General features: G+C 39.4%; 1 protein-coding gene across 1 annotated transcript in view; it reads right to left on the reverse strand.

Moving 5' to 3' along the window:
* Positions 1–413: 413 nt before the first annotated feature.
* Positions 414–25,195, reverse strand: part of chata (choline O-acetyltransferase a) — a 33,440-nt gene continuing 8,658 nt past the window's right edge. The window contains exons 8-15 of the mRNA XM_067972529.1: positions 18,127–18,296; positions 16,691–16,791; positions 13,440–13,568; positions 11,097–11,219; positions 7,632–7,773; positions 6,741–6,803; positions 3,714–3,851; positions 414–1,924 (exon numbers count right to left, since the gene is read on the reverse strand). Of these exons, the coding sequence (XP_067828630.1) occupies positions 1,652–1,924; positions 3,714–3,851; positions 6,741–6,803; positions 7,632–7,773; positions 11,097–11,219; positions 13,440–13,568; positions 16,691–16,791; positions 18,127–18,296 (1,139 nt within the window). The 3' untranslated portion in view covers positions 414–1,651. The remainder of the gene's footprint in view (positions 1,925–3,713; positions 3,852–6,740; positions 6,804–7,631; positions 7,774–11,096; positions 11,220–13,439; positions 13,569–16,690; positions 16,792–18,126; positions 18,297–25,195) is intronic.

Here is a 25,195-nt window from a genome sequence, read left to right on the forward strand (position 1 = left end):
ACAGGTATTAATTAGAACATGGTATATTTTTATTTCCTGTTAAATTAGTAAACCTACTTCAGATGCTCCAATACACTATAAATTATGTAAAGATATAGCATAAAGTGGTTCTTATGTACCAGAAAATCGTCATTAATGGGTTATCATTAAATAATAATTATGGATATGTTAAAATATATAATCAGGAACAAAAATATATGCAATAATACACACCAGGACTGATGTATTTTTATAACATTATCATTTTTTATGTATTTGTTGCCGAGATAAGAGTAATGCTTTTTTCCTGGAATTGCTTTTGGCTCACAATACAGCAAACTGATTTCTGTCCTATTGAGATGGAAGTACACAGGGGTCAAATCACATGGTCAGCACAAGTCAGTTTTTGTACAATTACTTTGACCGCTCACTGCTTTCACAATAAATATTTTATTGAACAACACTGCACAATTGTCCATGTTAGTTTTCCCTTCATTTGGTCAATAGCACCAACTCTAAGCACCCTGCCTCAAGAGGCAGCATTAGAGCACAAGACTTAGCAATGGACAATGAACATAAAGTTAATAACACTCCACTCACAATGATTTATATGCCAAACAAGAAATACACTGTCAGAACATAAAATACAATGCAAAATACATAGAACTTTTATCAGTTTCTAACGAGAAATACCAGAGTCACCTCTGCACCTCCTTAAGATATATTTATGTACAATAAATTGCTCTCAGACTGTACTGACTATACATATATATTTGACTTTCCTATGATCTATTTTGTAAAATATGTTTCCATTGTTGCATAATCATAATGTATATAAATAGAAGCAGGAGTGTAACAATCCTGACTTTTAAACAAAAATAGTTTCATTTGAATTGACATTTAGATTTACTATGCAGCATTTACTTGCCACCACAATTATTTACAGAACTAAACACACCACATGTCTTGACATTATAAGGAAGCTGCTAGAATACAGCCACGGTTGTGACTGCACCAGTGCTCTTTCCAGGGATATACTTTTGTATCCTATTGCTACGATAACTTGTACAAGAATACTTCCATTAAGACTTACACTAGGACATGTGAAACATTTATAGTTAAGCTCATATTCCCCAACTACAGCATATATTTTTAGCCCAGCGACTTTGTAATTTGCATGAAAAAACAAACGACCCGGAAAAAAACATTTTATGTTCAACGTGATTAAAACCTCTTGTTGATATGGGTACCAAAGTTATTTAATTCTCTATCTTTTATAATTACGTCACCACAGCAACACGAAACAAGTTCATTAATAAACAAAATACATTCTTTTGATCTGTTACATAAATGATGCAGAGATGGGAGTTAGATGGCACAGATTTGATTTGATTACCAAGTATCATGAAAACATCTTTGGCAGACCAATCTATCCAGGAGTGATGTGCAGAATATATAGTTTCTATTTTCCACATTACTAACACACTACTACAATAGAGCTAATGCTACATTTTGATTTGTTTAGTCATAATGTATGAACAGTAGTGAGTTGATACGCTACCTGATTACTCACAGGCTCCAAACTGACAAAGATTGACTGCAGTATGCTATTCTTTTGCATAGAGAAATGACCATTTGTGCATTTCATAGTCCAACCAGAGTTTGAGAACTTTTAATTGCACGACTTCCTTCCATTTTGAACTTTGTGCGTCGCATTCCCCATGAAGCTTTGCTTAGCTTTGGCGTTGCACTTAACACACAGGTCTTTCATCTCTTTAAGACTCTTCTCCGCGGCTTTTGCAAACATGGCAGAAGAGGTCTCCTTGCAATTATTGAAGCAGGAAATACAGAAGATAATGTGATCCAAATGTGGATTGTAGGAAGCACCATAACCATCTGGAACCACAGGGCCATAAAACAGAAAAGCCTCCATTGTAGTTGGTACCTGTAGAACAATAGAAGTCAGGTCTTAATGTTCCTGAGCTATGGTGCAGACTAAGATAGATTGACTGGGTAAATATAACCACTTTATGTTTACCTGTTCCACATTCTTGATATGTGGGTATGGTTTAAATATTTAGTACCTACCTTGTAAACTACAACCTTTCTGCTGCTCTTATACAATCATGTACACACAACTGAACTTTGTCCCATCAATACTGCTTTGACAAATGCCCAAGATATGCTATTCATATCATACACTTTGCTGATAAGATATCACTGATACTATTTCTAATAGGCTTACTTTTCAATAATACACTCCATTCTCATCTAACACAGTCCTTGCCTAGGAGCCGAATATTCATCAATTATAAAGGGGTGACAGCAGACAATATAACATCATAAAGTTTTGAGCCAAGGTTCACTTACTGTAGAGATATAATCATGACTGTGATTAGTAGTGGCAACAAACATGGTTGGCCAGCCAACTAACTGGACTCTAAGATGGTGGGACAGAAAAGGAGGCAGAATGACCAGTCCTGCATATGTCACAAGAACAGAATTTCCAAAGGCTTGGAATCCTGATGCTTAAACTTCAGTTTATACTTGTGTAAAGTAGGTTCAAGGAATGTTTCATTTGATGTTCTAGGATCCTTTGAAGAAATATTTGACCAGAAGCAATCCAATGTATTTCTGAAGATCACAAAAGGAAATAAAAGTGAATATATAGATAGTATTATGGAAGTTGCAGCTCAGAAGAGGAATGTGGCACTGGTACAAGAAAATACCATAGACTCTGAGAGTTATCTATCAGCCATTAGTGGTGGAATGTTTTTACATTGTGTCCAGGGTGTGTGTGTCTCAGTGTTCATGGTGTATGATGGTTTTTGTTAAGATGCACTATGTGTCGCGATGTTCTTGTGTGTTGGGTATTGTGAGTCAGGATTAGTTGAGTGTCGCAGTTGAAAGCTCAAGAAGACCTCAATGAAATAAAATATTTCAAGATTCTGTTCAGATTTTAATTGTTGGAGATTTAAAAAATGTCATTTTAAATTAATTTTTTTTTACTTTTCCTTTCTGTCTCTTTTTTTCTTTCTTAATCCAATCTTTCTGTCCCTCTCTTTCTCTTTCTGTACCTGATCTGACATTGAATTCGCCCACTCTAATTTACACTTCTTTCTCAGTCCTTGCACTATTAATTTCACAATCCTTCAATCTGATTGGATAAGGAGATACATAGTTGCTTGCCCCGTTCACTCAGGTCCCAGATGCCCTCTTTCCCTCGCTGCGATGTTATCAGCTCGCACTTTCAGCAACTTGTCAGGCAAAAATGTAAAAATCTAAATGGGCAAGTCTAACTAATGGCATAAGCCATTAAATGCCCTGCTACAGCAAATTATGGCCCATGATTTTTCCCCCCACCACTTGTGTTGGTTTTCCTGTTGCATACACTATTCCAGGTCAAGACAACAACCAGGTATCCAGCTCCCAAATGGTGGTGAATGCTGCTTTAGAACCAGTCATTGAGCAGTGTGTGAGAATACACCAGCTTGACTTGCTCTCCAACTTTCCTCTCCTTCCTTGTGAGGAAGTGACTGGCCACCCCTTCACCACCTCCCCACTACGGAAACCTGGAAAACAAACATCATGTGGAGATTTGTGTCCTTTCATTCCATGGCATAGGACATGGAATTTCAATCTGCAATGGCACTGTGGTGTCCCTCTTCTACATTCTTGTTTAGCCAATACAAGTAAATCAAGGAATCTTGGTATGATAGTGTTTAGACACTGACCTGGCTGGTGGAGAGAGTAAAATGGTTACTCATCAGGTACGTTTTATCAGTGAATAGTTTGGGTAAATCCATTTGCAGTTCCTTTGCCATCGCCCGCAGTCCAAGTAAGTGATTGTCTATTGCCATCCCAGTAATAGCCTAGAACATAGCCCAAAAGGGAAAAACGTTTAATTATTTTATATAAAATGACATTATCACGTATAAATGCAAGGGCCTAGAAATTGGGCCACGTAGCACCCATTAATCAGGAGCTACACGGTCTCCTAAGTCCCCAGAATGGCGGGCAGGAAACATGCGCACACTTCCAACCGAAAGCGTGCCACCGGTCATATTGGATAAGGACAAACAAGAGGCGTTAGGCTCTTTGCATATGCAAATAAGAGGCCTAACCTAACGCTGCAAGATTGGTTTGCACTGAAGCAGAAAACCAACTCTGCAGAACGCCTGCAACAAAAAGTGTTGTTACTTATCTCTGAATGTGGAACCGGGAGGAAAATGGGCACGTCTGAATTTCTAGGCCATCGTATTAATAAAGAATTAAGGGATGTTATCCTCCTATGAGGATATGCATATTCTTCCTTCAGACTATGTTCTTCTGGTGACTGAAAAGGTGGGGTGGGTAACTCCAAGTAAATGTCAGTGCCACACTTAACCAGATGCCAAGAAGCATGTAAGATGGGCATAGGGGAGACGATTTTGTTTTTCCACCCCATCTGTGGGGAAACATCTGGCCTCCATTCTGTGCTCCCTTGCAACACAGAGTAGTCCAGACTGTATCACACTACTCTGTGGAATTAATTATTCACTGGAATATTACTTGGAATAATTTGAAAATGAAGAGCCTTTACAACCGGTTTTGCAAGAAAACATAAGTTGGGTAGTACTGAAGATTACTGCTGCAAAAAATTGAATGCAAGTAATTTATTTGGACACCGCATAGACTTTGTGACTGAATATAAAGCATGGAAATGACAATGTTTTGTGACAAGAAACCAGGTTGTTAAACTGAAATACAAAATTCCTGATGAACTTGCTGGTTACCTCAAATGCTGTAATGAGAAGATGCATGGAATTCAAGACATCAACTAGTATTTATATAGCATTTTTAACATAGAAAAATGTGCCGGGGTGGGGGGGGCTTTGCAGAGGCATAAGAAAAATGAACATGGAGCCAAAGGAAAGATTAGGAGGGTGACCAAAGAAGTGGGTTTTAATGAAGGTCTTAAAGGAGGAGAGGGAAATGGAGAAGAAAGGAAATAGTAGTGATCCTAGCTCATAATAAATTACCAGACATCTAGATAAGAGGAAAATAAATAGCCCTTTTTAATTAAAAGTGAAAAGCAGTTGACTCTATGTTTATGTTTTTAAGAGACTTTTTTTTGTGCTGTATTTTTCTAGGGGACAGGTTGCATTACCCAGGAACAGTCTGCTTTGAAAACTTGATTGAACTGTTTGTAAAGCTGTAGTGATTACATCTTGATTATTATACTATTGTGTCAACAGCACCATTGAGGGTGCAGAATGCACTGTCAGTGTCAACAAACTGATTGCAAGATAGTTAAGCTCCTGTATTCCCTCCCCTCGGAAGTAAATTCAAGGACAGTCATGAAAATATTGAAATTTCACAGCAAGAAATCAGTGATTTGGGGATGTAACCTTCCCCCCACCTACTCAACTGACCCCAATAAGAGTGAGGAGGAGAAAGGCCTAAGCTCCTGTTTCCTCTCAGTTACTCTGCTTCATATCCAAATTGATTAGGTCCAAAAGAGCCCTCATTTTAGATGCAGTTTTACAGGCTCTAATTATTGCATCAATTTCAGTTGATGCAGACCTGCAAGTTCGATGCTTGATTGCAGTGGTAGTAAGGGAGACACACTATTCGGATAGAATGGGTGAATGCAATGACAAACAGAGAGACAGTATTCAACAAGAGTGGGTGAACAATAGATGATTTTGGAGATGGGAAAGGAGGGAGAACAATTGGATACTGCAGAGCCTCTTTGTGGAAATAAAACTGTGAATACTGGAAATCAGAAATAAAACCAGACAATACTGAAAGTATACAGTAGGATCTGTCAACATTTGAAAGGAGAAAAGATAGGTAAATGTGGCAGGTGAGGCCCATTGTCAGAACTGGGTTGAACCCGAAACATGAACTTGCCTTTTTTTCTTTTCAGCTGTTGATGGACTGCTGTGCTTTGTCAACATGTTCAGTTGTTATTAAGATCCTTTGTACTATATTGAGGGTTACTACGACTGCTAACCAGTGCAGCCTTCATCCATATTTTTTGTTGTCCAGGAATGGAAGAGAGCTGTGTGCTATTTTCATCATGGTGATGTCTTTTGAAAGTCATCACATCATGTGTTTGTAAACAAAAGGTTTGCCAAACATTCTTTTGTGAAGGTGATGCCCTTTTAAATTCCAATTTCAGTTTCCAGTGGTTTGAAAAACAAGTTGATGCATTTCTTTTCTTCCAACATTTCAGTCATCCATTTTATGACTAAGTTAAAACTTGTCATCCCGGTTTGATGTTATATGGTAACAAATTATATCCGTGACTGCTAGAGAGACTTGAATTATTGCTGATAAAAGGAAATCAAATTTCTGGCCCCAAATTAAATCTGCCTTACAGGCTCTATTATAATAGATTGCATCATAGTATAATTCTAATGAGCCTTAATAAATTGAAACATCACAGCACAGTAACTGGGTTACTTAGAGTGTCCTAATTCTGAGCCACTAAGATGTTATTTTAAAATATGGATTTTTTTTTCTAGTCTTGGGATCATAAATAACACAGACTTTACTTTCCTGCTACAGAACGATATGAAATATTGAAAATTGGAAGATTTATTGAATAACTATTGGAAGTGCTCAGCACTGTAAGTGCATTCAGTTACGAAAGACACCACTTACTGCTTCACTGTTAATGTAGCTAATTAATTAATTACCCCATTAAAGATGTCATCAATAAAACTTTTTAATTTGCTAACACAGCATTTGAAACTGAAATTATTTTCACTTACTAGAACAGTGTAATTCGTCTGTGCATCGATAGCTGCCCAGAGAAGCTCCATCTTTTTTGGGTCCTGCCATCAGAAGGCAAACATCACACATTAGGCATTAGAATGTACAGGCATATGTAATACATACACTCACACACTCATCCCCTCATTCATTTCACTCACTCACTCACTTGGACACACACGCTCTCACATGATCACACATTCATTCATTAGCACATACACATGGACGCATTCAGTTATTCATTCAGCTCTACGCTTGCATGCACTCACTCATTCATTCTCTCACACACACTCAGACATGCCCACGTACTCACTTGCGCTCCCAGAGACGCATGTAACGTACACGCACTGACTCACCCGCTCCTACACGTGGATACAGACTCACAATAGCAGTGAAACGGACGAAGGAACAAATCAATACGTTAACAATATAAAAGTCAAAAGTAATGGCTTTTTAAAAAATGGCAAAAGATAACATGAGGGTATGAAGATCTAACAGGATAAAGTAACAATTGGTATATGTATAGAAGAAATATTCATGTAAGGTAGAAAGAAAGAGAAGGATTTGGATCCTGACATTATGAAGGGGGATATTAGCATTTGAGTGTTTTATGCATATGTCTAAAGTTCTGCTCTCTGCTACTTTAGCAGAGGTGTTAACCCATTTAAAATGCCACTGCTAAAATAGCAGCGAGAGGAATTTCAGACAAATGTTGGTTGGCCTTTGTACGCTTGTATCCTGTGGTGTCACAGCAGAGCCATGGGGAATGGGGGTAGAGAGAGAAGTCAAGACAGATAGATAAGAAAGCAAGCAAGTCCAAAAATGGGAGTAGAGCAAAGAGGAGAGAGAAAGGGACAGACAGAGAGCAAGAAAGGTAGAGAGAGACGCACCGAGATTGAGGTTCCCCCATCTATCATTGCTTTTACAAAATCGAATGCCTCTTTAGTTGCTGATCGGATATTATCAACTCTTCCTTCCTGGAAGCGACGTGTTGAAGCACTTTCGTAAGTGGGCACGAGTCTCCCATGGCATCTGGATTAGAAACAACAACAACGGCAGCAGCAATTTTTAGCAATGTGGAAAGTCCCCATGAGAAAGGGAAATAAAGACCAAAACTATTTTGAAGGATGAGCAGAATTATTTTAAAAGTAAAGAAACAAACAAACAGTCATCAGGACTGGAGCCTGTGCAAAACTCAGCTAAGGATAATAAATGAATAGTAGAAAAGGGAAGAGGACAATAAAAAGGTAGATTCTAGGTTGCAACAAGAAAGGATCCTAAGACATCTTTTACATAAGGTAGGCAAAAACACAGATAGATCAATTAAGGGATAAATGTAGTAAAAATATCACAGGATCAGGAAATGTCAGATATATATAATAGTAATTTTTCACATTAGATTTCATAAATGAGATGGTGAACAAATTTTAGATGCAGTCATTTTAACTTGGAATGTACAACCAATTTAGACATTACTAAAGCATGCATTATGAAGAACCTCAAGGAATTAAATGTACCCGGGGCACCAGATGACTTGCATCCAAGAATCTTCAAGGAAATGAGAGAGGAACTGAGTGAGAGAAGCAATGACTCATATTCAACATTGGAGAAGCAGCACTAAGGTGTCACACATGCAGTGATTTGAATTGTGTGAGTGAACCTGTTCGAATCATTTCAGAGCACACTTTTCAAATGGGCTGGGTAGTTTTAACGACCCAGTTTAAATCATTCTTTCTCTGGTCCCCCTGGAGTTGCTGCCTTTGATGTTTGAAACATTCTGGTCTCCTCCTGTGTCACACGGCAAAAATACTTGCTCAGATACAAAACTTGAGTTTGTGAAGGATATCGCCGATTACAATAAATTCTGTTGCTGGAACTGACCTTCCATTTCTTCATGCGAATGTGCATATCTGGTCTCAGTTCAGACAGCCTGCAGGCTCCAGGCATGCACCTCCCACAACGCAGTGACACACATGGTTGCCTTGCGGTCTCCCATATGAGCTGCCCACACTGGCAGTGAGTGGAGGAGATAGTGCACTTCAGCCTGGAACAGTGAGCGAATCAGTCAGTGAATTTGGACAGCATCCTCACGTACGCACTCAGGATTTGCATCCCTAACAAACCCGAGCTTAGAACAAACGTGCAAAGTCATGAACTTGGTTCACTGCACTGATATCAATCAGGTTGCACATGTTTGGAGTTAATTCATCAGATTCAAATTGTCAAATTATTCACCGTGACCTTCCAAATACCAGAAATGATAATCTGCTGATTTGAATGTGTGTACTGATCACCCCATTCTTTGACACTGCCACACTCTTCTCAGTCTCTTCCCACCTACCCCACCCCCCCACCCCCCACCCCGATCTTGTGCTGCCTCTCAAGGCTAAAGGAGACTGCCTGCCATCTGGCTTATTTCAGGTTGGGAGCAGTTTACTTCTCCTGTGGGTTCTGCTAAATGTTCAGGGTTCCATAAGTGCAGGAACTGTACCTGAGGACTTAAGGAGGGCAAATTTTATCCCAGTGTTCAAAAAGGAGGAACTATAGACCATTTCAGCCTAAAATCAGTAATGGGGGAAAATGCTTTCAAATTCTATGGCTGCTCTGAGCTAAAGAATAAAGAGTTGGATTTCTAAGTAAGGAATTGTCAGCATGTATTTAGAAGCAACAGTTCTGCCTCACAAAGCTACTGAAGTTCTTTGAAGAGGTGACTAAATTTAACTAGCAAGGGCAATCCAGTGGCTATAATCTACTTAGACTTCCAGAAAGCATTTGATAAATTTCCACATTTGAGCTTTAACCTTGTTTCGAAACCTCATGGAATTTCTGGAAAATTAGCTAATTGGATTGTAAATTGATTTGGCATTGAAAAGCAGCAAGCGATGATAAATGGAAAAATAACTGGCTAGTGGGTAATGACTAATGAAGTTCCTACAGGCATCTGTTGTGAGTCCCCTGCTTTTCATACTAACCAGAAATGATACTGAAGAGAATACTTGTAATATCATAACATTTGCCAAGCTGTTTGGCTAGATGATGAGCGTGAGAGATTGATAATATAAAAGATTAGGATCAATTCTGTGCATGAGATTAGCAATGGCAGATGGGATTTAATGTGGATATAAATAGAAAGTTATAGACATGAACAGGAATTGTGATACTTGGTGCATTATGAAAGCATCCTATTTTGTAAATGTAATGAAGGGACATAATTTTGGAACAACAAGACTCAGCTCTGGAGGCGGCCTTGCTAAGGTATCATGAGTAGAGTTTTTTTTTTGCTAGAGATAGCTCATGTTCAGTGCAGGACCTGGGCACACTCTCCCCAGCACTCAGGTTTGAGGAGTGCCAACTCCTGCACTCGAATTGGACTACTGCTCACTGAAAGGGAGGCTTCACTAGAGACTGGAGATGGTTGGGGAAAGGGAGGAAGGCACCCCATAAACCAACCTTCTTAGCAGCTTTTGTCTGCCCGCTGCTGAGGCAGAGGTAGGACATAATGAAGGAATGTCTAGTCGTGAAGTAGAAAAGGAAAACAATTTGATTGTGATTATTGCGCATTCACTGAAGGTTTCCAGCCAATATGAATCTGTTTGCAACAATCCTACTGCTGCTGCATCATAAAGGCACTCGATGACATACTGAAACAAATTATTTTTCTTTATATCATTGGTGATGATAGATTTTGAATATTATTGGGTATCTTACCTTCAAAAGGACATAGGTGAGAGTTCAGAAAATATAGGATGTTTCCAGGCCTCAAGATTCTAAGTTTTGAAGAGAGACTCACAAAACTGAGCTTATTTTCATTCAACAAAAGAAAATAAAGAAGGGCAATCAAAAGAGGTTCTTAAAATGCTGCGGCATTGGGTCATGTAAATACAAAAAAGTTACTTAACTTGGATGCTGAACACAGAATTAAAGGACATGAAAATAAAACTAATAAGCCTTAAGCAAATTAAAAAGGATTTCCCCCACAGAATGATGGTTATCAGGATAAGTAGCAATAGAGACAATTGAATGATACATGGCCCAGGTTGGTTGCTACACAGGTAGGAACAAGAAGTTTCATCTCAAAGAAGGAAACTGGTCAGGGGAGAATGAAGCAAAATGTAAGGTTAGATAGACATTTTTCAGTTTTTCTTGCTTCATGGAGAGCATCAAATCCTTTGTTCAAGAAATCAAATGGGTTGGGTAGAACCATGATAATAGATTATGTTTGACATGGTCTGTGGAAGGTACAAGTTTGATCAGCCAAGCGACCTGTGCCCATTCTGTGCTTTCCTATATTCCTTAAAGTCAACTTGGTGCACAGTGAAGGTCAGTAAACTTCTACACAAACTTCAGAGACTCACCTGTAAAAGGATAGCTGCAATGCAACTTGGACAAAGGCATCAGGACTCATCTTCTGTTTTTTGATAAAGTCTTTGCCAAAAGCCTTAAACCGGTATACACTTAGATCAATGCTGTCTATCAGCCTGGAAAAACGTAATAATTCCAAAGTATAAGATGCGTGCGGCATTTAATATTGTCATAATCTGCAGGATTTACATTTCCTTGGCTATAAGAACATAAGAAATCGGAGCAGGAGTAGACCATACGGCCCCTCGAGCCTGCTTCGCCATTCAATAAGATCATGGCTGATCTTCAACCTCAAGTGCACTTTCCCGCCTGATCCCCATATCCCTTGATTCCCTTAGAGTCCAAAAATCTATCAATCTCAGCCTTAAATATACTTAATGACTGAGCATCTACAGCCCTCTGGGGCAGAGAATTCCAAAGGTTCACCATCTGAGTGAAGAAATTCCTTCTCATCTCAATCTTAAATTGTCGACTCCTTATCCTGAGACTATGCCCCCTAATTCTAGACTCTACAGCCAGGAAAACAGCCTCTTAGCCTCTACCCTGTCAAGCCCTCTCAGAATCTTATATGTTTCAATGAGATCACCTTTCATTCTTCTAAACTCCAGAAAGTATAGGCCCATTCTACTCAATCTCTTCTCATAAGACAACCCTCTCATCCTAGGAATCAATCCAGTGAACCTTCATTGCACCGCCTCTAAGGCAAGTATATCCTTCCTTAAGGAGACCAAAACTGTACACAGTACTCCAGGTGTGGTCTCACCAAAGCCCTGTACAATTCCAACCAGACTTCCTAACTCTTGTACTCCAACCCCCTTGCAATAAAGGCCAACATACCATTTACCTTCCTAATTGCTTGCTGTACCTGCATGTTAACTTTCTGTATTTCGTGTACAAGGACACCCAAATCCCTCTGAACACCAACATTTAATAGTTTCTCACCATTTAGAAAAAATATTGTTTTTCTATTCTTCCTTCCAAAGTGAATAACCTGACAATTCCCCACATAATACTTCATCTGCCACCTTCTTGCCCACTCACTTAACCTGTCTATATCCCTTTACAGGCACTGCGTCCTCTTCACAGCTAACTTTCCCACCTAGCTTTGTATCATCAGCAAACTTGGATACATTACACTCGGTTCCTTCATCTAAGTCATTAATATAGATTGTAAATAGCTGAGGCCCAAGCACTGATCCTTGTGGCTCCCCACTAGTTACAGCCTGCCAACCTGAAAATGACCCGTTTATTACTACTCTCTGTTTTCTGTCCGTTAACCAATCCTCTATCCATGCTAATATGTTACCCTCAACCCCATGAGCCCTTATCTTGTGTTACAACCTTTTGTGTGGCACCTTATCGAATGCCTTTTGAAAATCCAAATATACTACATCCACTGGTTCCCCTTTATCTACATTGCTAGTTACATCCTCAAAAAAGTCCAGTAGATTTGTCAAACATGATATCCCTTTCATAAAACCATGTTAACTCTGCCTAATCATATTATGACTTCCTAAGTGTCCTGTTACCATGTCCTTAATAACAGATTCCAGCATTTTCCTGACTACTGACGTCAGGCTAACTGGCCTGTAGTTCCCCGTTTTCTCTCTCCTTCCTTTCTTCAATAGCAGTGTTACATTTGCTACCTTCCAATCCACTAGGACCATTCTAGAATCTGGGGAATTTTGGATGATCATAACAAATGCATCTACTATCTCTGCAGCCACCTCTTTTAGAACCCCAGGATAAAGGCCACCAGGTCCAGGGGATTTGTCAGCTTTTAGTCCTGTTAATTTCTCCAGTACTTTTTCTTTACTAATATTAATTACTTTAAGTTCCTCACTCTCATTTACCCTTGGTTCCTCACTATTTCTGGTATTTTTTTGTGTCTTTTACCATGAAGACAGATACAAAATATTTGTTTGACATCTCTGCCATTTCCTTATTCCCAATTATAATTTCTCCTGTCTCAGCCTCGAAGGGACCAACGTTTACTTTCGCTACTCTCTTCCTTTTTACATACTTTTAGAAGCTCATACAATCTGTTTTTATATTTCTTGTTCGTTTATTCTCATATTCTATTTTCTTCCTCTTTATCAATTTTTTGGTCATCCTTTGCTGGTTTCTAAAACTCTCCCAATCCTCAGGCTTATTACTCTTCTTGGCAACTTTCTGCATAAACAACTCAATTTATGCCAAAATGAGTAATTGTGGAAATCACCGCCAAAGCAGTAGTGCAACGACCATACAAACTTAGAAATGCAGCACTGTAATTACTTTAATAACAGTTCCACAAAGAGCCTCTTGTCAATTATCCCGAACAGTTTGGTCTGTACCTTTGGAGTTTATCAGCTGCTGAAGTTAAATATCCATGGGTTTCAGGGTCACATTTCCACCTCAGTCTTCTTGGAGCAGGCAGCTCACAGACAGAATCAGCTCGTACTAACTTCCTTGCTGTCTCTTTACTGTAAGATACATCACACATAGCTAAAGTACTCAGCATTTGTGGTCTGCAATATAATACTAATAATAGTTTTATTCAGACATACCTAGGAATTCTAACTGAGTACAATGTTATTTTAACAGACAAAGCCTCCCAAATTCATGCCTACAACAGTTACAAAGGAAGTCACTTGGTTTGAAATAAATATGTATGTTTGTAAATGATGAGAAATTCTTTTCTTCCTTTGTTGAAGAACTGAAGTGTACAATTATTTTTCCATTTTTTGTGGAAACTTGTTCAATAACCTATTTTTGAAATCTTGTCACCCTCTTTATCCTTTTCTCCCTTCCTCAAGATATTGATTCCTTGTTGGGGTACGGTTCCTCAGGTACTAGTCAATCACTAGTACCTCGCCCAAGTGGTCATTATTAATATATAAGCCTTAGTAAATTGAAAGAAGTACAAGTAAACTGTGGTTTCACCTGGAAGAAATGATTGGGAAGGAAGGAGGTGAAAGGGCAGACTGTTTGTTTTCCCCCTTGTGAGGGGGAAACAAACCCAAGCCTGCTCTGTCCTCCCCCAATGCACGCTACCAATTGGAGTCACCAGATTGAGATCAGCTGGTAATCAAAGCAGCTCTCCTTCCGCCCACCCCCCTCTCTCCTTTCCCACCTCCCAGGGTGCTATGAACTAATACACTGGCTGAGATCAGCAAACAGCAGAGATCTTGGGGCTTTCCTAGTCTGTGTGGATCAGCTACTCGCTGGCCTAACCCTAACCCCAATTCACTGAACTATTAGGGAGCCAATAACCTATCCTGTTAATTCCTTCATACAAAGTGGACAAGCTTGCAAATTTAAAACAAAACAAATCCCAGCTGTGTTCAGCTGAGCAGGATATAGTTGGGGCAAATAATTTACTACAGTGAGTGCTCTGCTATCCTGCGGATCGACTAAGAAACCAGCATTTTCATTTAACGTTTCAAAAGAGATGCAGTAGACATCAGAAATATTTTAAAGCACAATGTATACAATGGGGTGTTTAAGAAATCTCCTTACATCCAGAAGATACCACACATTTTGCATGACTGGTAAGCTGAAATCACTTTGAATTGACACAAAGATATATGGACTATTTCGCATGTGAACACATCAAATTGACAGTGCTTTGCATTTTAGCAAGAAGTATAGGATCACCTCGATAAGCTAGTCTGACATCACTTCAGTTTTCCACCAGTTGCAGTGTTAATGAAACATGGAGCAAAGGAAAGATTGAACTGAATCTTGAATCTTTTTCATGTTTCAAGACAGCTCACAAAACAATCTGCGCTTTAGCAATATTAAAGCTTAACCTTGGAGCTTTTACAGCAGGGCTCTGCACTAGTGTGCCTCCATGCATGTGCAGAGCTCCAATTCAACTGACTAGCGAGCTATGTGGAACTAACAGTATAATTCGGGCATGCCAACTCTCTCAGGCAGGTACCAGTCGTAAACTTGTAACAGCAGTATACTACGCCCTTCTTATTGGGGAGACCAAAGTCATTGTCTTCAGTCCCCGCCACAAACTCCATTCCCTAGCCATCCCCCTCCCTGTCCACTGTCTGAGGCTGAATCAGACTGATTGCAACCTCAGCATCCTATTTGACCCTGAACTGGGCTTCCGACCTCCATATCCTCTTCATCACCAAGGTCACATATATCCATCTCCATAATATCGCCCACCTCCATAATATCACCCATCTCCACCCCTGCCTCAGCCCATCTGCTGTTGAAACTCTCAAATGTCTTTGTTGCCTGCAGACTCAATTATTCCAATGCCCTCCTGGTTGACCTACCACAATCTGTAAACTTGAGCTCATCCGTAACTCTGCTGCCTGTATTCTAAGTCACACCAAGTCCTGCTCACCCGTCACCCCTGTGTTTGCTGGTCTTCATTCGCTCCCAGTCTGGCAAAGCCTCAATTTTAAAATTCTCATCCATGGCCTTGCACCTCCCTATCTCTGTAACCTCCTCCAGCCCCACACCCCTCAGATCTCTGCGCTCCTGCAATTCCCGACTCTTGCACATCCCTGATTTCCTGCGCTCCACCATTGGCGGCCGTGCCTTCAGCCGCCTAGGCCCTAAGTTCTGGAATTCCCTCCCGAAACCTCTCCGCCTCTCTACCTCTCTCTCCTCCTTCATGTCACTCCTTAAAACCTACCTCTTTGACCATGCTTTTGGTCATCTATCCTAATATCTCCTATTGGGTTAGGTGTCAAATTTTCTATGATAACGTTCTTGTGAAGTGCCTTGGGACATTTTACTGCATTAAAAGGCGCTATAAAAATACATGTTGTTGTTGTAGTAGTAGTAGTACAATGTGATGTGAAACTTACTATATGGTGTAGTAACATGGCAAATAGAATTTCAGTAAATTCCAGTGAATAAGCTGTCCGTACATGTATGTTTTGCTTTCCCTCAATATTTCCCTTAATAGCGATATTTAGAGTGTTTTTACAGAAATGGCAACAGTAAATAGGTGTGACTTTTGCAACACACTTTTACATCTCCAACTATTGCAGAAATATGCTGCACATATAGGAGCTCGATGGTGACTTTGTCCACTTTTTTTTCAACAAAGGCACTAACTCATTTAATGGATTAATGTCTGTATTAAAATAGCAAACAAACTAATTTCATATGATCGTGTAAAGCAGTCATATGCCAATATCGCATTGTAATTTCCAGCCCATAGCCTTGTTTTCTGTGGGTCTTTTTGTGAAATCGAGATGTTAAATTTTAACGCTGACTTTACAACTCCCCTCCGAATGCTTTGAGCCCAACGATCCTAAGAGCTTAATAGCTCACTCCTGCTAAAAGAATTTTCTCTGTAATGAGGCGCATCTTTTCTGAAATGGGACAGCTGACGTGACATGATGGAGAAGTACTGATACACTCTTTACATTGCACCTTCCACAGTTATAGCAAACTGGGTTAAAAACCACCATGCCCTCTCACAAAACCTTAAATCCCTCTGAGTATTCCACAATCCCCATTGATATCTGCGGCCTCTGGTAAGATTACTGATTGGCAAATCTTTTCCAAGTTTTTTTTTCAAAATAGGAACTCTAAAAGCAAAATAAATAGCAAGAGAACAATGACATACATGTAACAGAGTAGATGTTCAACACATTGTACAACCGCAATCCCTTCTGCAGGCGAATGTTCATAAACCAGCCCACAGGCTCCATCCTTTCCAACAATAAACTGCAGGAAAAAAAATGGAAATTTGTCAGTATTTTTAAAAATTAAACTATATGTAAGGCTGCGTTATTCTGAGGTCATCACAAAAGTTAAATGTCAAATGCTTACTAACACACCTGATAATTATACATTCTGCTATTTTGCCTAGATAAATGTATGGACACCACAACTGCTACATCAAGTTATGCAGCAGCCTTTTTTGCATTAGGTGGTATAACAACATGCAGTGAGAGACAACTTTAACAAGGGCTGGTGTTTCATGAAATTGCATCTGTCAATTAATGGGACAACAGGAAAACCTAGAAAGCTTGCACAGGAGTATCATCAAACATCAGAGTCCTCATAGCCTAATGCATACTCCTGTAATCCTGGTTCAACAATTGGTGATTTCATTCTGTATTTCAACTTCTGTGACCAAGGGGCCGAGTTCCAGTTAGTGAAACTGTCTGGAATAGAGCTCTGCAGATAGAAGAAATGTGTGCTACTTGAGTTGCAGTAGCTCTTGAGCTCCTGGTATAAATATGGAGGTCTGGCTTAAACACGAGCAACTTTCATCCACATAGAATTACATAGAATGTACAGCACAAAAACAGGCCATTCATCCTAACAGGTTCATGCCAGTGTTTATGCTCCATACGAGCCTCCTCTGACCTCTCCATTTAACCCTAACAGCATAACATTCTACTCCTTTCTCCATCATGTGTTTATCTAGCTTCCTCTTAAATGCATCTATGCCAGTCGCCTCAACTACTCCTTGAGGTAGCGAATTCCACATTCTAAACACTCTCTGGGTAAAGAAGTTTCTCCAGAATTCCCTTTGGATTTATAAGTGACTATCTTATATTTATGACCCCTTGTTTTGGTCTCCCCCACAAGTGGAAACAAGTTCTCCACGTCTAACCTATCAAACCCTTTCATTATCTTAAAGACCTCTCTCAGGTCACCCCTCAGCCTTCTCTTTTCCAGAGAAAAGTGCCCCAGCATCATCCAGTTAAAATCTTGTAGAGGATTGATAGCCTGGCCATATTTGTCTGGCATTGTAGAGAGTAGACTTTGCCATAGAGTAAGCCATTCTCATCAAGCCCATTGATCTCCATGGTTTTGAACGTATTGGTATAAATACCAAAATACCATTTAAAATATACATGTTAATGCTTATGTTAAAATTGAAGAAGCCAAGTCACTTGAACACATTAAGCACATAAAGCAGGAATTTCTAGGCTAATATTTTTAAACACTGCCAATAATATGATCTTTGTTTATAGGGAAGCAACACTCCCACATTAAATTATCTATTGAGAAAGTTTCAATGTTACACATGAGCCCTGTGTCCATTACCTGCATGGTTTTGTCGTACCAGCGATTCGCACTATTTTTGTGCCAGCCACCTCCATGCATTATCTGCAGCGCCAGGTTTTTATCTGTCTGTTCAACACTACTTGGGTCATCTAAACACAACAGAAATATGCAGCGTTCGATTGCATCCAGAGAGTCTCGGTTAGTAGAGTCTGCAAAGAGAAAGTCCAAAACTCATTAATTGAGTTAACAGATTTTCAGATACCCCTTGTAATGAATGCCGCATGTTGCACGATATAGCTAGAGATGCTTACAGTACTGTCAGTGCATTCTGTTAAACTGATACTTCCAAAAAGAGTCACAATACATTTGCCAATTATCAGGTAAAATACAGATAAAATAGTTGTAGAGGAACCTTATGATCATCCTGTGGTCTTTAGACCAATTATACCATACAGATTCTGTTGATGCAAAACTATTTAGTGTAATTTGGGTGAGAAGTCACTCAACTTGAATTTAGATGTTGGTGTTAGGCCATCTTGGGGAGCTGGTCTGACACTGCCTCACTTTACAACAACTGCAGTGTAACCGCAACTAATGGGAAAAAAAGTGTAATATGATCTGAGGTGGTTTGAATCTTTTTAGTGTCACCAGAGACCCCTCAGCCTATCTCATTGGATCCTTGAAAATATTAGCATTTAATTGGCGTTTGGGAGTGGACAGTTCCATCTTCCCACCCAGATAGTGATGCACATCTGGCAGTATAACTAGGGTTTGCTGGCCCTGTGTTGCTTTCAGTAGGTACGGGTCTCAAAACAGTGCATGTAGTATAATGATGCCCATAGACAACAGGTGAAAGAAACTGAGGCAATAACTTTGTTATCTACATCTTTTCTATATAGAATGTGTAGTGACTTGTAGGTTGTGGTTATCCCCACACTGCTGGTCTAAGACATAGGGGCAGAATACCTATGTTCTCAGAGGATTTTTTTAAAAAAGCTTTGCTTTAGTTTAATAAATATGCAAAAGGGATAATGGATCTTCTGAACAATTTTTAAATTAGACTTGACACTGCATTGGAGTTATATCCCATGTGACGTTAAGCCCAATACATCTGATATGCCCTTGCCAGGGGACTTGCACTGCAGCACTCATGAGTCAGAGTGAGACTTGACTCCAGAACTATACTGTTACTTCTATGTTGCTGCAAAGTAGAAACTGTTTGCACCCATAGATTCATCTAACATTGTCCTCTGTTACAGACATTTGACAATGATACATGGTTCTGTGTTCACCTTCTGAAGCACATAGAATCTAGTGAATATATAGAGACTGGGCCATTCCAGCCTACTGTAGAACATTGTGGAGATAAATATTTAAATATCTGCATAAACAAATTTCTAGCTTTAAATAGCAATTCATATTTCCCCTCTCCCAAAAAGTTCAGATCCATTGGCAAGATAAGAAAGTTAAAACAGCCTATCTACAGGCATAGGCCTGAAATAATACATTTTGGTTGTAAGTGATTGTCATGAATAATGTTTTGCTTTTTCATTCAGCATCATTCTGTTTGGAATGTGGAATAATGATGTTTATTACCTTGTGCTTTCATTAAACCATTTTTCTACATTTAGAATTTTTAACTGTTCATAGTTTATTTCCTTTGAAATTTCGAGAAGACTGTGCAGTTTATATAAGGGCTGAACAGATTATGTGAAGCACTCAGTGATATAAGGAAAAAAATGAACTGTTCAAAGTACTTGTTTATGTACCACGGGCAATGTTGAAATATGAAAATTACTTTATTAATGAATGCAGACATTGTCATGTATTTTATCTTTGGATGAAGCCAATGTATTTGTACTTAATATTTAACTTTTGAAAACAGTGGGAGATCTACTTTGGTCAGTGTGTCAGCAACATTGTAAACCGAGCAGGAAGTTTTCTTGTTTGCTGTTTCTAGTGAAATAATAAAACAAGTCTAAAAGAACAATTTTGTTAGAAATAGGAAACAGAGTCAATTTTACCACTGTGTTTACAATGCAGCTAACACAGAGGAAATATGTAGATTTCAGACACAATTTGTTAAAAAAGCATTGACTTGAGTCAGATGCATTTTCCACCTGTGGAGTGTTTTTTTGCTACTTGTTGTAACTCACTTGTTACTTCAAATATTAATTGTGATTTATTTTGAATTTTACAGCTGGTTCAAATCAACTGCCTGGAGAACTATGTGGATTAATTATCTGAATTATTAACACAATGGTTATGGTTTACACTGCTGTTTTTAAAAATTGTTTTGCAATGCTAATCAATATAAACATACATTAGTGTTAATGTGCATTTACTTCATCGTGCATGGTACTGGATAAATAAGTGTGTTACTCAGTAGGTCTAATTACGTTGACGGTCAGTTGTGTGTGAATGAATTTTGATGGTGCATATCATGTGTGAACTTATGTTCTTATGTTCTTATGAACTGAGCAATGTCTGAAGGTGTGAGTAGTGCAACGTATCCCATTAACTTTAACCAGGTCATCAGCAGGGACCCTGGTTTAAGGTGACTTAATAAGTCAAATTCTGTTTTCATTACATGGGATTCCAGGATTTTTCCTAATGTTTTAAGGATTGCATTCCACCATTTTTTCTGTTTTTCCATAGCTTTTAATCATCAATAATGTACACTGTCAAGAATGTCATTCGCCTCATTGCTGAATTATAAATTCCAGCTAAATGAATGCAGGGTAATTGGATCACATGCTGGACAGTGTAAGATCATGTCTACCATATTATAATGATCAAAGAATATTCTGTGAAATAATTCATGAGAATTAATGGGTTTGGTGTATGTGACACCAAAACCCAACACTATCCAAGGCAAAATGCTGCACTTTTCAAATTCAACTAATAGATATATGTACATGGTCTTGCATCCAGCATGGGTCTATCGTACATAAGGTGCAAAACAATCTTGCAAAGGAGAAAGAAAGCCAGTCATTTTAGGTTAGCTTCTTCTGACCGAGGTAAGTAGCTGGAGATTTAAAACCAGCTGCAGATCACAGGAGACAACCAGTTGTCCTCAAATTGACAGCGATTGGATCTTTTGCTCTTAAAGAGACAATGTGGAAAATTGCCCAGGTATGTCCTGTCCACAAAAAGCAGGACAAATCCAATCCGGCCAATTACCGCCCCATCAGTCTCAATCATCAGCAAAATGATGGAAGGTGCCATCGACAGTGCTATCAAGCGGCACCTACTCACCAATAAGCTGCTCACCGGTGCTCAGTTTGGGTTCCGCCAGGACCACTCGGCTCCAGACCTCATTACAGTCTTGATCCAAACATGGACAAAAAAGCTGAACTCCAGAGGTGAGGTGAGAGTGTCTGCCCTTGACGTCAAAGCAGCATTTGACCGAGTGTGGCACCAAGGAGCCTTAGTAAAATTGAAGTCAATGGGAATCAGGGGGAAAACTCTCCAGTGGCTGGAGTCATACCTAGCACAAAGGAAGATGGTTGTGGTTGTTAGAGGCCAATCATCTCAGCACCAGGACATTGATGCAGGAGTTCCTCAGGGCAGTGTCCCAGGCCCAACCATCTTCAGCTAATTCATCAATGACTTTCCCTCCATCGTAAGGTCAGAAATGGGGATGTTCACTGATGATTGCACAGTGTTCAGTTCCATTCGCAACCCCTCAGATAATGAAGCAGTCCGTGCCCGCATGGGGCAAAACCTGGACAATATCCAGGCTTGGGCTGATAAGTGGCAAGTAACATTCGCGTCATACAAGTGCCACCAAGAGAGAGTCTAACCACCTCCCCTTGACATTCAACGGCATTACCATCACCGAATCCCCCACTGTTGGAGTAAAAGTGAGATGGTTACCTGGAACAAAATGGACTCTGTGGAACAAAATGGACTCTGTGAAAAGACATTAAAATGTGATGACTGAGGCAACCTTGAGCTACATCCTGTTATTGTATAAAAACTACGGAACAGACAAAAACCAGACCTCCAGATGGTCAGCTTAAGATAAAGCGGAACCGAAACAATATGTTCTTGATAACAGTTGTTTTTCAAAGGAATGTGATTGGAGGTCAATTGTTGCTGTCGGGGCCTAATTGGCTAATGTGTAACTAACCAAGGCTGATAATGTAATAACTGCTAAATGTCTGTACTTGTCGACTCTTTGGAATGTATAAAAGAAGCTCAGCGACCATTTTAAAGTTGACTGCGAGCACTGCGGAGTGCCAAGCACTTCTCCCAAAGCTTTGTTCAATAAACTGCATGTTGAATCTTTAAGTCTGACTCCGAGTGTTGATTTCCCACAACAAATTGGCGTAGTCGGCAGGATCTCACTGCTGGTGAGTTGATCGGTTGGCCTCGATCGGCGAACTGGAGTAGAGATTATTGAACTGTGGGAGTCAGACTGAGCCAACAATGCAGTTAAAAACAGGTGAAAATTAGGGGAATTTATGGGACTATCGGATAGAAACAGGAATTCATTGCTTGTGCTGATTGACTAAGGACAAGGAAGTGCCTGTCTCAAACGCGCAGCCTTAGACCGGTTGTTAAGAGGGGAAATCCCCCACGCGATGGTCAGGACCATGAAGTGGGCGTAGAGGAATAAAGGCACTTAGGATCATGAAGCACAAGTAGTAAGGACCATCCGGCATCAAACTCTGTAGTGGCGAACAAACGCAGAGATAGTTAGAGTATAAGAATTCGCGGATGTGTACTGTCTGAAGTTTTAAGCGGTGCGGTAAGGAGCTGATCACCCTGACCTAGAGCCGGACTCCGGTGGAGGAAACACGTTGCTGAGACGGTAATCGTGGCCGTGAGTATAAACAGATGGACTCCGGTGGAGGAAATACGTTGCTGAGACGGTAATTGTGGCCGTGAGTATAAACAGAAACCCCAACGAGGGGGCTTAGAAGCCTGCAAGATGACAGGTGGGTAAACTAAGTGGGGACCTGCGGGTTCCCTTATTGATAAATATATGACAGACAGACACTCGTTGATTAAGAAGATGCAAAGGGATGGCTGGGATGTTTCTCAGACCTTAGAACAACAGAGAAAGTGGGTAGATGGGGAAAAGAAAGACAAAACAAAAAAGGCAGGGATATTATTAGTACATCAATTAGCTGGACTAATGGGACAAGTAGCCGCTTCCACTAAAAAGTGGAACGAAGACAAGGACAAAATTACGAAATTAGAATCTAGGGTAAGGGAATTAGAAAAAAAGAATCAATTAAAATGTTTAAGAGACAGAGACCCGGAAAAGAAAGGTTCTTTTGTTTTCAGTGTACTGTCTCTTTAAAAAGCATGTCCTTATTGTGAGTATTTTCTGTCGGTGTTGTGGGCCACGCCCCCTTCTTACTGCGTCTTACGTGTTTTCTTCTTTTGTGTAATGTATCTGTTTTGTCTTGTGTTTAATTCTGATATTGCTGAATTAAAATTGGAGTTATTGAGGTTAAGTGACCTATTAAATTCTGGTTCTTATAAATGTGAGCATGTCAAATTCCAGACATGGGATCTTCTAAAAAAATTGGCATTTTGAATTTTTATCTTGTGATTGGCTGTGGTTAAAAAAAGAGGTTAAAAAAAAATTAACGGGACAGATAAAAAAAAGCTATCTGGTATCACCGTGATAGGAAAAGTCGGAAAGCTGGAACAGCTCGGAGAGTTGGTTATAATCGTACCCACTAAAAGTATGTGAAAAAAAATGAATTGGACAGCAAATTATAAAACTTACGAAGCAATGTGAAAATTGAGGGGAACCTAAACAAAAGTTGATCACAACAAACTGGAAATACTAGACTAACTATAAACTAAAATGTACGATGGGAGATGTTATTTCCCGGTATGAATTTTTTTTAAAAAAGAATTTATGTGAAAATTACGTTGACGTATGCTGAGAACGCTGCGTGAATCTGATATCTGGCTCCGTCGTTTTGTTACTGAAAAAAAACTAGTTAACCCCTTCCAAGGACACCGACATCGGTTTTCAATTCACCAAGCAACAACCTTTGCATTTACAAAATGAGGTTTAATTGTAAAAGAAAAGATAAAGTGCAGCTTTAAAGAATTACAAGTTACAGTTGCAGGATGATCTCTGGTTATAAATTAATTTGATCTTCGAAGCATTTTGTGCTATTGTGATTGATTCTTCCTCTACCCCTTAAGGATTTTAGCAAAAAAAAGAGACGGCGATAATGATCATATTGGATTTTAATTGTCGTCTGAAAGATAAGATTAGGGAAAAGGCTGTTTGCAAAGCTAAAGCAGAGTCTGAAAAGAAAGTAAAGAAGCTGCAAGCAAACAAGTTGGTTAATAAGAAACATTGGAGAAAACACTATGATTAAAATAAATCTCAAAAATAGTGTGCAAAATATATAGTGTAAAGCAATCCACAAATGTGAAAAAAAAAATCAGTCAAACCTGTGTGAAGAGAAATTTTGAAGGTGGAATGTGGAAACTTAATCTCAGAGGGAGAAGTATCAAATTACTGCTACCACGAGAGCCAGTTAATGTTAACCCCTTCCATCCCAAGAAGCCAGACTGTCATGCCAAGAGCAGTTCAAACAGATAGAAATGACCCAATCGGTTGAGAACCGTCTGAGGCTTGCCCAGAACACAGGTGAACATGAGGTAACAATTGGTATAGGTTATATTATTAAAATTGACCCAATTACTCGGAAATGCCAAAGGTTACAATTGACTGAGATATAAGTTTCCACACAGACAATGCTACAGTGAAAAAAAAATTGATAAGAAAGGAATGTAAAACAAATCGTATGAAGAGAAAGCATAGGTTGGACAATTGGAAGTCCACTACTTGAGCTATGTACTGACACAGGGTACTAAACGCCTATCAGTTTTACCCCGCCACAGTATGATAAGGAAGTTCGACAAGTTCTGGGGCTATTCACGAATAGTAGCTCCAATACAAGATCTGACCAAAGAGGGAAGACCTTCCCTGACAAATTATATAACTCGCATTGAGAATGCTAAGAAAACTCAACAATTATATCAACACCTCCTAACTCAAGTGTTAAAACAAAGCGCGACATGGAATGGAGGTGGACATCGTAAAAGAGATAGACAAATATGG

Source organism: Heptranchias perlo, chromosome 36 (assembly GCF_035084215.1).
Source record: "Heptranchias perlo isolate sHepPer1 chromosome 36, sHepPer1.hap1, whole genome shotgun sequence".
NCBI lineage: Eukaryota > Metazoa > Chordata > Chondrichthyes > Hexanchiformes > Hexanchidae > Heptranchias > Heptranchias perlo.